The sequence below is a fragment of the Diabrotica virgifera genome, chromosome 4 (assembly GCF_917563875.1).
Source record: "Diabrotica virgifera virgifera chromosome 4, PGI_DIABVI_V3a".
Lineage (NCBI taxonomy): Eukaryota > Metazoa > Arthropoda > Insecta > Coleoptera > Chrysomelidae > Diabrotica > Diabrotica virgifera.
Window position 1 is genome coordinate 96,348,300 of NC_065446.1, and position 13,539 is coordinate 96,361,838.

The window sequence follows — 13,539 nt, forward strand, 5'->3', positions numbered from 1 at the left end:
AGACCCAGAGAGAGATGGGAGGACCAGGTCATGAGAGATATCAAAATTCTGGAAGTGAGAAACTGGAGGGAACTATGCACATATCGAAATGAGTGGAAGAAAATAGTAACGAAAGCAAAGTCATATAACAAACTTTGACAACATACAAGTGGAATGCGGAGTGATTCACCGCAATAAGCGAATCTGAGAGCTCTAAGTAAGAGCGGCAAACATTCCACCTGGAATGAAAAGCCCTGATGATGATGATGATATTGATGATTTATGTAATTTTAGTAAATTGTGTTTGTTATTTATTGTTTTGTTTTCACGACTCTTTGTAAGATTTGTCGATAAAATTGTACAATTTTCAATGACAATAAAGCATATTTCTATTTCTGTTATGAGTTCGTTCCTTAATTCACTTCTATCAATTTGTGCATGTGTTATTCTTCGTCCTATGTAACATAGACAAATAACTACATTAAAACAAACTTTTGGTTATTAATAACTTTAATCTTAATCTCTGTTAACATTTTAATATATTACATCTTATCAGTACTATAACATTTAAACCAGTGCGCTTACTTTACTTTTCTTTGGATATATCAGAAACAAGCTCAGCTGGATTCCCGATAGAATGCATCCAATTAAATTTGGAACCTGTAAAAGTATAATAAAAATATTAAAGTTTAATAAGTAAAACAGTAAAAAGTATGATAACAGATAGTTTAGTTTGCAAAAACAATTTTGGAAGCATATCTTTCTTATCGCGGGCTATGGACGAAGTGGTTGATTTCGCAGAGGTATGATAAAATAAAAACCAATGAAATGACTGTAGCGACTGCGAATAGTGATGTGAGTCACAAACCATAAATAGGACTTTTCATTCACAGTCATTTGTTTCGAGCTTCTGTCATGTGTCACATTATATTAATACACATAGTTTCAAAAGTTATGCATGACTCCTCGTATTCACGATGTTTACGCTTTTATAAATCCGTATCTTTATCACATATTTAATGGGCCTTTTTTATAAAAAAATTATCATTTTTGGTTTTTTATTACCCATTTAATTGACCTGGTTTTGCCAAGGGGTAAACATTTGAAAAATTTATTCTGGTGAAATTTTTGAAAACGTGATTAAAAATGAATCGTACTTTAATTTCTGAGTTGGACCGTATAAGAATTATCGATTTAGTTGACGAAGGCCATTCACAGCGGTTCGTGGAGGAAAGAGTGGGTGTTTCTCAGAGTGATGTCTCACGGATATGAAATAGGTTCCTGGAAACAAACTCGATACGGAATAGAGCTCGGTCTGGTAGACCCCGAGTTACTAATGATCGACAGAATAGATATATCAGAATTTCCATCCGTAGAAATTCTTCTATGTCTGTACCAGCCCTCCAAAGAGAATTTAGGCATGCTACAGGAGTCAGAGTATCGTTGTCTACAATAAGAAGAAGAATTTTAGACTCAGGTTTGAGGAGTTCTCGACCAATAAGAGTTCCTCAGCTACAACCTAGACATGTTTTGGACCGCCTCCGGTGGGCTCAAGAACACATAGAGCTCCCCCAACTGTTTTGGAATTTTGTGATTTTTTCAGACGAGACCAGAATCTGTTTAAATAGTGATAACCGGCGAATTTGTGTGTGGCGAGAGCCAACAAGAGCTGCATAACTAGCGACATACGAATTCGCCGGTTATCACTATTTAAACAGATTCTGGTCTCGTCTGAAAAAAGCGCAAAATTCCAAAATTGTTGGGGGAGTTGTATGTGTTCTGGAGCCCACTGGAGGCGGTCCAAAACATGTCTAGGTTGTAGCTGAGGAACTCTTATTGGTCGACGACTCCTCAAACCTGAGTCTAAAATTCTTCTTCTTATTGTAGCCAACGATACTCTTGACTCCTGTAGCATGCCTAAATTCTCTTTGGAGGGCTGGAACAGACATAGAATAATTTCTACACGTGGAAATTCTGATATATCTATTCTGTCGATCATTGGTAACTCGGGGTCTACCAGGCCGAGTTCTATTCCGTATCGAGTTTGTCTCCAGGAACCTATTCCATATCCGTGATACCCCAGGCTGTGGGTGAAAAAACGTGATATAATTCAGGAATTTTTGAAACCTATCAGGTGTTGTAAAGGACGATGCCAGGAATAACTTCTACTAAAATGTGATCAAAAATATTGTGAGCTTTTTTTTTAATTGCGATTTTCATTTGTTAAATTTGCAATTTTTAAAGATTTTTAATTTTGCAGCTTAGGATATTGATTTTAGAGAAAAACTTTTTGATAGAAAGTTGTAGTAAATTAAAAAACCTACAATTTGAGCTATGGTAAGTTTAATTTCGTTTATTGGTTATTGAAAAACCGCATGCGAAAGTTCCAAAATGGCCGTTTTTTACAATTGCGTTATTTATTGTACAAATAATTTTTTTTATTTTTTAAAGCTTTAAAACGAAGATATTTCAATTCCAAACATAAAAAAAATTGCAGGGCCGGCTTAACCAATTTGTTGCTTAGATATTATAAATTGTTTATCCCAAGAGGTCAAATGTCGAAGGCTATAACTTTTTGAAGAAAAATCGTAGAGAGTTGTTGTAACATCCAATCTCCTTCTAAAGAGTTATATTTTCATATCCTGATGTAAATAAATGCGTAAAACATTTTTAAAACTCTAATTTTTGGGTTTGAAAATAAGGGGGCAAATTTGTTTATACATTTAGAGCTGAAGCGGCCCAGTACATCCTATGAGTTTTTAACTTACAGATTATTGTTGCTGAAGAGGAAACGAAGATTTATAAAAAAATTAAAAATTTCTACGACCAGCTGAAGCCGAGCTAAATGTTGGGTTTGAAAATAAGGGGGCAAATTTCGTTATAAACATTTAGAGCTGAAGCGGCCCTGTACATCCTATGAGTTTCTAACTTACAGATTATTGTTGCTAAAGACGAAACGAAGATTTATAAAAAAATAAAAAAATTTACAACCTACTGAAGCCGAGATAATTGTTTACTTTTTCTTAAATCGTAGTGCCTTTATTTATAACAATTGAGAAATTATTTTACAGTCATTGACTAAAGAAAGACTTATATTATCTTAAAATAAAAATTATTATAAACTATAATTACATTTAATTATTAAAAATTATTTTTAAAATCGGTACTTTTGCGAGCGGCCGAATTTTGCAAATCGGAAATTTTTTGCTCGGAAAATTTTTACGTAACTTGTATTAAATTTTGACCGAAAACAATTTAATAATATTACCATTATAATATACAGTGTATTTACCACTTTATTTGTTTTTCTTGATAAACTTTTATATGTGAAATCTCATTTCTGAAGAAATAATATTACAAAAATGATACATATAACTATATTTTTAATTTTTGCATTGTTATATACATATAATAATAATAATGTTACTTCTTATTACACAATATAAAACTTTTTCTTCTTGTAGTGACTATCCGTTTTGGATGTAGGCGACCATCATGGCAATTTGGCACACCCCATTTGGAAACTGAGAACCAGGAAGGCGAAGGATTACCTTGCTAGAAAATGTACGTACGTCGTTCAACAGAACTACAAATCTTTTTAGAGCAGCAGTACCGATTTAGTGTGCAAGTACAGATTGCCGTGATGGTCGCCAACATCCAAAACGGATAGTCACTACAAGAAGAAAAAGTTTTATATTGTATAATAAGAAGTAACATTAATATTATTATATTTATATAACAATGAAAAAATTAAAAATATAGTTATATATTTCATATATATGTATAATTTTTGTAATATGATTTCTTCAGAAATGAGATTTCACATATTTTATAAAAGTTTATCAAGAAAAACAAATACAGTGGTAAATAGACTGTATATTATAATGGTAATATTATTAAATTGTTTTCGGTCAAAATTTAATACAAGTTACGTAAAAATTTTCCGAGCGCGTGGATATGAAGCGAGCCGAGCGATTTGCAAAATTCGGCCGCTCGCAAAAGCACCGATTTTAAAAATAATTTTTAATAATAAATGTAATTATAGTTTATAATAATTTTTATTTTAAGATCATATAAGTCTTTCTTTAGTCAATGACTGTAAAATAATTCCTTAATTGTTGTAAATAAAGGCACTACGATTTAAGAAAAAAGAAACAATTATCTCGGCTTCAGTTGGTTGTAGAAAATTTTTATTTTTTTATAATTCTTTGTTTCGTCTTCAGCAACAATAATCTGTAAGTTAGAAACTCATAGGATGTACAGGGCCGCTTCAGCTCTAAATGTTTTTAACGAAAATTGCCCCCTTATTTTCAAGCCCAACATTTAGCTCGGCTTCAGTTGGTCGTAGAAATTTTTTATTTCTTTATAAATCTTCGTTTCGTTTTAGCAACAATAATCTTTAAGTTAATAACTCATAGGATGTACAGGGCCGCTTCAGCTCTAAATGTTTATAACGAAATTTGCCCCCTTATTTTCAAACCTAAAAATTAGAAGTTTAAAAATGTTTTACGCATTTATTTACATCAGAATATGAAAATATAACTCTCTAGAAGGAGACTGAATGTTTCACCAACTCTCTACGATTTTTTTTTTCAAAAAGTTATGGCCTTCGACATTCGACCTCTTGGGATAAACAATTTATAATATCTAATCAACAAATTCGTTATCCGGCCTTACATTTTTCTTATGTTTGGAATTAAAAGATCTTCATTTTAAAGCTTTAAAAAATAAAAAAAAATTATTCGTACAATAAATAACGCAATTGTAAAAAACGGCCATTTTGGACCTTTCGCAGGCTGTGTTGCAATAACCAATAAACGAAATTAAACTTACCATAGCTCAAATTGTAGGTTTTTTAATTTACTACAACTTTCTATTAAAAAGTTTTTCCCTAGAATCAATATCCTAAGCTGCAAAATTAAAAATCTTTAAAAATTGCAAATTTAACAAATGAAAATCGCAATAACAAAAAAAGCTCACAATATTTTTGGTCACATTTTAGTAGAAGTTATTCCTGGCATCGTCGTTTACAACACTTGATAGGTTTCAAAAATTCCTTAATTATATCCTGAAATCGACCTATTTTTCACCCACAGCCTGGAGTATGAGACATCACTCTGAGAAACACCCACTCTTTTCACCACGAACCGCTGTGAATGGCCTTCTTCAACTAAATCAATAATTCTTATACGGTCCAATTCAGAAATTAAAGTACGATTCATTTTTAATCACGTTTTCAAAAATTTCACCAGAATAAATTTTTCAAATATTTACACCTTGGCAAAACCAGGTTAATTAAATGGGTAATCAAATAAAATAAAAAACCAAAAATGGTATATTTTTTATAAAAAAAGGCCCATTAAATATGTGATAAAGATACGTATTTATAAAAGCGTAAACATCCTGAATACGAGGGGTGATGCATAACTTTTGAAACTATGTGTATATCTACGTCGTACGTTATTGGTATATACTAATGATACAAACCAAAGACGTATGACGTAGATATAGTAATATTATGTGACACATGACAGAAGCTCGAAACAAATGACAAGGGTCGCGAACGTTTCCCAACTGTCATCAATACGACTAACTTCACGCGTAACTTTGATTAGAGTATTATAAAAAAAAAATATGCATTGAAATCCAGATCCCGTAATTTGTTAAGCGTGATAAAGTGAGTACAAAGACATACATATTTCGTTCTTTGTAATTACAGCTTCAATTTACCGTACACTTCTCGTAGACTCTGCCGATAAGGTAGAGTCGTGTTGGGGAAAAGTCGCGCGCCCAAATGACAATCGATGAAAAGCCCTATACGCTGTGAGCTCGTAGGTAGAGGGGATAATTAAAAATTCGCGAGCGCCAGTAGTGAAATGTCTGTAAACCTTTACCGGAAATTTGACGTTCTGCATTAAGAGTTGCATATAGCTTTTAAATGTCTCACCACAGTTGTTGTATTAAAGAGTGTCGAAATACTGGTTACAATAGTAACTGTGTATTCTACAACTTTCCTGTCGCTAAGCATAAGGTGACTCAACGACAAAAATGGATTGATGCAATTAGAAAAAAGTAAGTAAACACAAATTTACGTTTACGCTGTTAATTAATTAATTATTTTGCTGCAATAAATGCATAAGTTAATATTTAAGAAGTATTATACTATAATTATATTAAATTATTAGACTTTTTTGCAGAATAATTTTTTTCTAATATTAGTTGTCAACATAAACGTCAAAACGATAAGCAAAATCTTAAAAATAATCATAATGAATAATAAATTCTGTACTTACTGACATTAATTATCGATTACAATCCAATTACTTTTTTTACGTTGTAAATATTACACGATAAGAATTAAATAATAAGTTTGAAACAACTATTATTTGCTTTTCTACTGTCCTCTTTAAAATTCCGACCGAAATAGGAACACTAGTCAACCGTTAGATGGCGATACCAGCCATACCAGCGAAACTCACAGAGGATAGGCAACACTTTTTTCTTTCCAGATAAATTTCCGGTAAAAGTTATACTAGTAATACTGTAGGTAGATGGCGATACCAGCGAAGCTCGGAGCGTATACTTTAGATCTTTCACGCAAATGGTCAAGGTCAAGAAAGCAAATTAATTACTTTTCCAATACAGAGATGTCGCCTGCAGTCAATTTTCTTGTCACATTTAACAATTGACATTGACAATTAAATTAATCGGTTATTGTTGTATTTACGTTACAATTTGTGGCTTAATTATTATAGTGGTGTTAAGTTTTTAATCAGATTTAATCACAATTTTAATCAATTTTATTAACCTTCTCTCCGGTTCTGAGTTTTCCTCAACTTTTCCAAATTTTCTTTGGTAAATGTCCATATCTGAGGTCCATATGTTACAGGGTACAAAATATCCATGATATTTATATAAATATCAAAATATCGGATATGATGTATATCCGATATATATCCAAAATGTGATATTAACATGATATTTATGATATTTTGGAAAACATTTCAATAGAGAAACTAAATTGACTAAAATAAGACTCTAAATGTAGAATGTAACAGTATAAAACATATATTTTTACTTAAATAAAAAATACAAAAATATAAACACTATGTATGGTAGTACGTTACATAAACAGTAAACAAAATGATACGAGTATCCGGGTAACAACCAAATTATCTAAAAATAATATTGAAAACATTAACTTAAACATATAGGTATTTCTATGTTTCTAAAGAAACTCAAAATTCTGAACATTTAAAAAACAAAATCAAAATTTAGAAAATTAATTAAGATAATGGTTCAACATTGGAAGTGTCGGAATCAAAACCAGTAAAGCACCTAAGACTTAATTCTGCCGCTTCATTTTCCCTTCTTTCACTTTCTTGTTCAGGCCAAATCCATTCCAAATTGTCATGTTTTTGGTATGAAGAACTGTTTAAATATTTAAACATGAATACAAGTTTAGCAGCCTTTTCGGTTCCTAAATTATTTCGTAATTTGGAATGCACAAGTCCAAAGCTTGAAAAGCACCTTTCAATGCCTGCCGTTGAGGCTACTGCTGCAAGTAGATAATTATTGGTTAATTCGTTCGAGAAATATATTTTTATCAGGACAAGCAGATTCAGCGATTGCAACAGACTTCCACCATAATGATGGAGATGTTTTTTTGAAATTTGGACCATACATGAAAGACGAAGAAGGTTTAGACTTCGAAGTTAGGGCCATTATAAACGGAACAAAATCTGTGTTGATTGAATTTAAATATTCATAAACCTGTTCTCTTTGTTGGGCAGTAAGTGTTTCTCACAAAAAGTGATGGTTCAGTAGGTTTGCCAAAAAATGAGGCGATACTTGTTCCTGTATGAGGCAAAAAATAAGGCCCTGGACAGGCTAGATACAACTCAGAGAATTCCTGTCAGAAGGCAAGTCAACACAGTTGCTACGTTGCCGCCTTTTAATCTTCCTATGTAAAAATTAGTACGAAATAAAATACTGATATACGAGTATATCACGATATATACAGGGTGTCCCGAAAAGATTGGTCATAAATTATACCACATATTCTGGGGTCAAAAATAGTTCGATTGAATCTAACTTACCTTAGTACAAATGTGCTCATAAAAAAAGTTACAGCCCTTTGAAGTTACAAAATGAAAATCTAACTTACCTTAGTACAAATGTGCTCATAAAAAAAGTTACAGCCCTTTGAAGTTACAAAATGAAAATCGATTTTTTTCAATATATCGAAAACTATTAGAGATTTTTTATTGAAAATAGACATGGGGCATTATTATGGCAGGAACATCTTAAAGCAAAATTATACTGAAATTTGTCAACCCCATAAAAACTTTATGGGGGTTTTGTTCCCTTAAATCCCCCCAAACTTTTGTGTACGTTCCAATTAATTCATTATTGTGGTACCATTAGTTAAACACGTTTCTAAAACTCTTTTGTTTCTCAGTATTTTTTAGATAAGCCAGTTTTTATCGGGATGCGGCTTCTTTTTTAATATGTTTACATAAAAATTTTATGGGGGTTTTGTTCCTTTAAACCCCCCAAATGTTTGTGCACGTTCCAATTAAACTATTATGGTGGTACCATTAGGTAAACACAGTGTTTTTAAAACTTTTTTGTCTCTTAGTCTTTTTTTGATAAGTCATCTTTTATCGAGATGTGGCTTGTTTTTCAAAATATACCTAATAATGTAAATTATAAATAAATTTTCAGATTATTAACAGCTCTCTATAATCGTACTTAACCATATTATATACTAGATAAATATGTGGTGGATTTGACAAATATTCAAAATATCTCGATAAACACTGGCTTATCGAAAAAGTGCTAAGAGACAAAAAAGTTTTAAAAATATTGTGTTTACCTAATAGCGCAACAATAATAATTAAATTGGAACGTACACAAAAGTTTGGGGGGTTTAAGGAAACAAAACCCCCCATACAATTTTTATGGGGTGCACAAATTTCACTTTGATTTTTTTTTGAGGTGTTGCTACTATGAGAATGCCACATGTCCATCTTCAATAAAAAATCTCTAAGAGTTTTCGATATATGAAAAAAAATCGATTTTCAGTTTGTAACTTCAAAGGGCAGTAACTTTTTTTGTGTGCACTATTGTATATAGGTAAGTGAGGTTCAATCAACCTATTTTTGACCCCAGAATCTGTGGTATAATTTATGACCAATCATTTCGGGACACCCTGTATAATATCATGATATACAGGGTGTAACGAAAATACAGGTCATAAATTTAATCACATATTCTGGGACCAAAAATAGTTTGATTGAACCTAACTTACCTTAGTAAAAATGTGTATATAAAAAAAGTTACAACCCTTTGAAGTTACAAAATGAAAATCGATTTTTTCCAATATATCGAAAACTATTAAAGATTTTTTTTTGAAAATGGACATATGGCATTCTTATGATAGTAGCATCTTAAGAAAAAATTATAGTGAAATTTGGAGACCCTATAAAAATTTTATGGGGGTTTAGTTCCTTTAAGCCCCCCAAACTTTTGTGTACGTTCCAATTAAATTATTATTGTAGTACCATTACTTAAACAAAATATTTTTAAAACTTTTTTGGCTCTTAGTACTTTTTCTAAAAGTCAGTTTTTATCGAGATATTTTGAATATTTGTCAAATCCACCACATATTTGTATATGGTTAAGTACGATTTTGGAGACTTTGTAATAATATAAAAATTTATGTATGATTTACATTTTTAGGTATATTTTGAACCGTATTAAAAAAGAAGTCATATCTCGATAAAAGTTGCCTTCTCGAAAAAATACAAAGAGGCAAAAAAGTTTTAAAAACATTTTGTTTTACTAATGGTATCGCAGTAATAGTTTAATTGGAGCGTACACAAACATTTGGGGGGTTTAAAGGAACTAAACCCCCATAAAATTTTTATGTAAACATATTAAAAAAGAATCAAGTATATTCAAATGGGAAATAAGCCACAATTTTACCTAAAAATGATTTTATTAACGTAAAATTGTGGCTTATTTCCCATTTGAATATACTTGATTATAAAAATGCCACAAGAAAATAGCTTCAGAACAACATTAAAAAAGAAGCCGCAACTCGATAAAAACTGCCTTATCGAAAAAATACTAAGAGCCAAAAAAGTTTTAAAAATAGTGAATTTAACTAATGGTACCACAATAATAATTTAATTGGAACGTACAGAAAAGTTTGGGGGGGTTTAAGGGAACAAAACCCCCATAAAATTTTTATGGGGAGCACAAATTTCACTATAATTTTTCTTTAAGATGCTCCTGCCATAAGAATGCCACATATCCATTTTCAATAAAAAATCTCTAATAGTTTTCGATATATTCGAAAAAATCGATTTTCATTTTTTAACTTCAAAGGGCTATAACTTTTTTGTGTGCATATTTGTACTAAGGTAAGTTAGGTTCATTCGAACTATTTTTGGTCCCAGAATATGTGATTTAATTTATGACCTGTATTTTTGTTACACCCTGTATATCATGATATACAGGGTGTCCCGAAAAGATTGGTCATAAATTATACCACACATTCTGCGATCAAAAATAGTTCGATTGAACCTAACTTACCTTAGTACAAATGTGCTCATAAAAAAAGTTACAGCCCTTTGAAGTTACAAAATGAAAATCGATTTTTTTCAATATATCGAAAACGGTTAGAGATTTTTTATTGAAAATTGACATGTATCATTCTTATGGCAGTAATATCTTAAAACAAAATTATAGTGAAGTTTGTCCACCCCATAAAAATTTTATGTGGGTTTTGTGCCCTTAAACCCCCCCCATACTTTTGTATACGTTCCAATTAATTCATTATTGTGGTATCATTAGTTAAACACAACGATTTTAAAACTTTTTTGACTCTTAGTATTTTTTCAATAAGCCAGTTTTTATCGAGATGCGGCTTCTTTTTTAATATATTTACATAAAAATTTTATGGGGGTTTTGTTCCTTTAAACCCCCCAAATTTTTGTGTACGTTTCAATTACACTATTATTGTGGTACCATTAGTTAAACACAGTGTTTTTAAAACTTTTTTTGCCTCTTAGTCTTTTTTTGACAAATCACCTTTTATCGAGATATGGCTTCTTTTTAAAAATATACCTAAAAATGTAAATTATAAATACATTTTCAGATTATTAACAGGTCTCTATAATCGTACTTGACCATATACAAATATGTGGTGGATTCGACAAATATTCAAAATAGGTCGATAAACACTGGCTTATCAAAAAAGTACTAAGAGGCAAAAAAGTTTTAAAAACATTTTGTTTAACTAATGGTGCCACAATAATAATTTAATTGGAACGTACACAAAAGTTTGGGGGTGTTTAAAAGAACAAACCCCCCTTAAAATTTTTATGGGGTGCAGAAATTTTACTTTAATTTTTGTTTAAGATGTTGCTGCCATAGTAATGCCACATGTCCATTTTCAATGAAAAATCTCGAAGGGTTTTCGATATATGAAAAAAAATCGATTTTCATTTTGTAACTTCAAAGGGCTGTAACTTTTTTTGTGTGCACTATTGTATATAGGTAAGTGAGGTTCAATCAACATATTTTTGACCCCAGAATCTGTGGTATAATTTATGACCATTCTTTTCGGGACACCCTGTATATCGTGATATACAGGGCGTCCCGAAAAGAATGGTCATAAATTATACCACACATTCTGGGGTCAAAAATAGTTCGATTGAACCTAACTTACCTTAGTACAAATGTGCTCACAAAAAAAGTTACAGCCCTTTGAAGTTACAAAATGAAAATCGATTTTTTTCAATATATCGAAAACTATTAGAGATTTTTTATTGAAAATGGACATGTATAATTCTTATGTCAGGAACATCTTAAAACAAAATTATTGTGAAATTTGTCCACCCCATAAAAAATTTATGGGGATTTTGTTCCCTTAAACCCCCCCAAACTTTTGTGTACGTTCCAATTAATTCATTATTGTGGCACCATTAGTTAAACACAACGTTTTTAAAACTTTTTTGCCTCTTAGTATTTTTTCGATAAGCCAGTTTTTATTGAGATGCGGCTTCTTCTTCAATATATTTACGTAAAAATTTTATGGGGGTTTTGTTCCTTTAAACCCCCCTAATGTTTGTGTACGTTCCAATTCAACTATTATTGTGGTACCATTAGTTAAACACAGTGTTTTTAAAACTTTTGTCTCTTAGTCTTTTGTTCACAAGTCACCTTTTATCGAGATGTAGCTTTTTTTCAAAATATACCTAAAAATGTAAATTATAAATAAATTTTCAGATTATTAACAGGTCTCAATAACCGTACTTAACCATATACAAATATGTGGTGGATTCGACAAATATTCAAAATATCTCGATAAACACTGGCTTATCGAAAAAGTACTAAGAGGCAAAAAAGTTTTAAAAATAATGTGTTTAACTAATAGTGCCACAATAATAATTTAATTGGAACGTACACAAAAGTTTGGGGGGGTTTAAGGGAACAAAACCCCCATAAAATTTGTATGGGGTGCACAAATTTTACTTAATTTTTTTTTAAGATATTGCTGTCGTAAAAATGCCACATGTCAATTTTCAATAAAAAATCTCTGAGAGTTTTCGATATATGAAAAAAAATCGATTTTCATTTTGTAACTTCAAAGGGCTGTAACTTTTTTTGTGTGCCCTATTGTATATAGGTAAGTGAGGTTCAATCAACCTATTTTTGACCCCAGAATCTGTGGTATAATTATTTATGACCAATCTTTTCGGGACACCCTGTATATCAGTGGAAATATATCCTCGCACCCTGATATGTTAGGACAGGAATGGTACAGCGCAACTATATTAAGTAAATATCTTACCTACGACTTACCTGGATAAACTCGTCCTTTAAAACATATCCGTAAATGAGCCATTGCAACGACACGATGAACGTAGCGAAAATAAGATGATACGGAAGACTCTCTGTACTCTTCATTTTAATTACATGCAGAAGTGACACAAACGGAGCGGCGAAAAATAAAATAGTCACTCCACAACATACTAGTCCCAAATGTGATCGGACCAGCTCTTCATCAGTCACATTGTTATGGATGTGGAGTAGAATTATCACTAGGAAAAATAAGCATCCCAGAAATTGACGAACTATGGCGGTCTAAAACACATATTATAATAAAATACTATAGCCTGGCAAATAAAAAATGAAATTAGTCATCCAAAGTCACGCGTCTTAACTATAGTATTTTTACTACAAAAGCGATATTACGTAGGTCAAAATTTTTGACGTAAGAGAACTGTCAAAACATTAGTATGTGATTTTTCATTATTGGCATCCAATTTTTGACGTAAGAGAACTGTCAAAACATTAGTATGTGTTTTTTCATTATTGGCATCCAATTTTTGACGTAAGAGAACTGTCAAAACATTAGTATGTGATTTTTCATTATTGCCATGTTTATTATAAATGGTTGTGATCAACATAGGTGTTGTGATTGCAACTTATAGAAAATTATGGTGCAACTGACGCTCGCCTTTTCTCTCCGACCAGCAGAATAAT

The 13,539-nt window shown here is 31.3% G+C and overlaps 1 protein-coding gene across 1 annotated transcript in view; it reads right to left on the reverse strand.

Annotated features, from left to right (window-relative positions):
• Positions 1 to 471: 471 nt before the first annotated feature.
• Positions 472 to 13,539, reverse strand: part of LOC114332260 (sugar transporter SWEET1) — a 46,817-nt gene continuing 33,749 nt past the window's right edge. Inside the window, exons 3-4 of the mRNA XM_028282021.2 lie at positions 12,856 to 13,137; positions 472 to 639 (exon numbers count right to left, since the gene is read on the reverse strand). Of these exons, the coding sequence (XP_028137822.1) occupies positions 547 to 639; positions 12,856 to 13,137 (375 nt within the window). The 3' untranslated portion in view covers positions 472 to 546. The remainder of the gene's footprint in view (positions 640 to 12,855; positions 13,138 to 13,539) is intronic.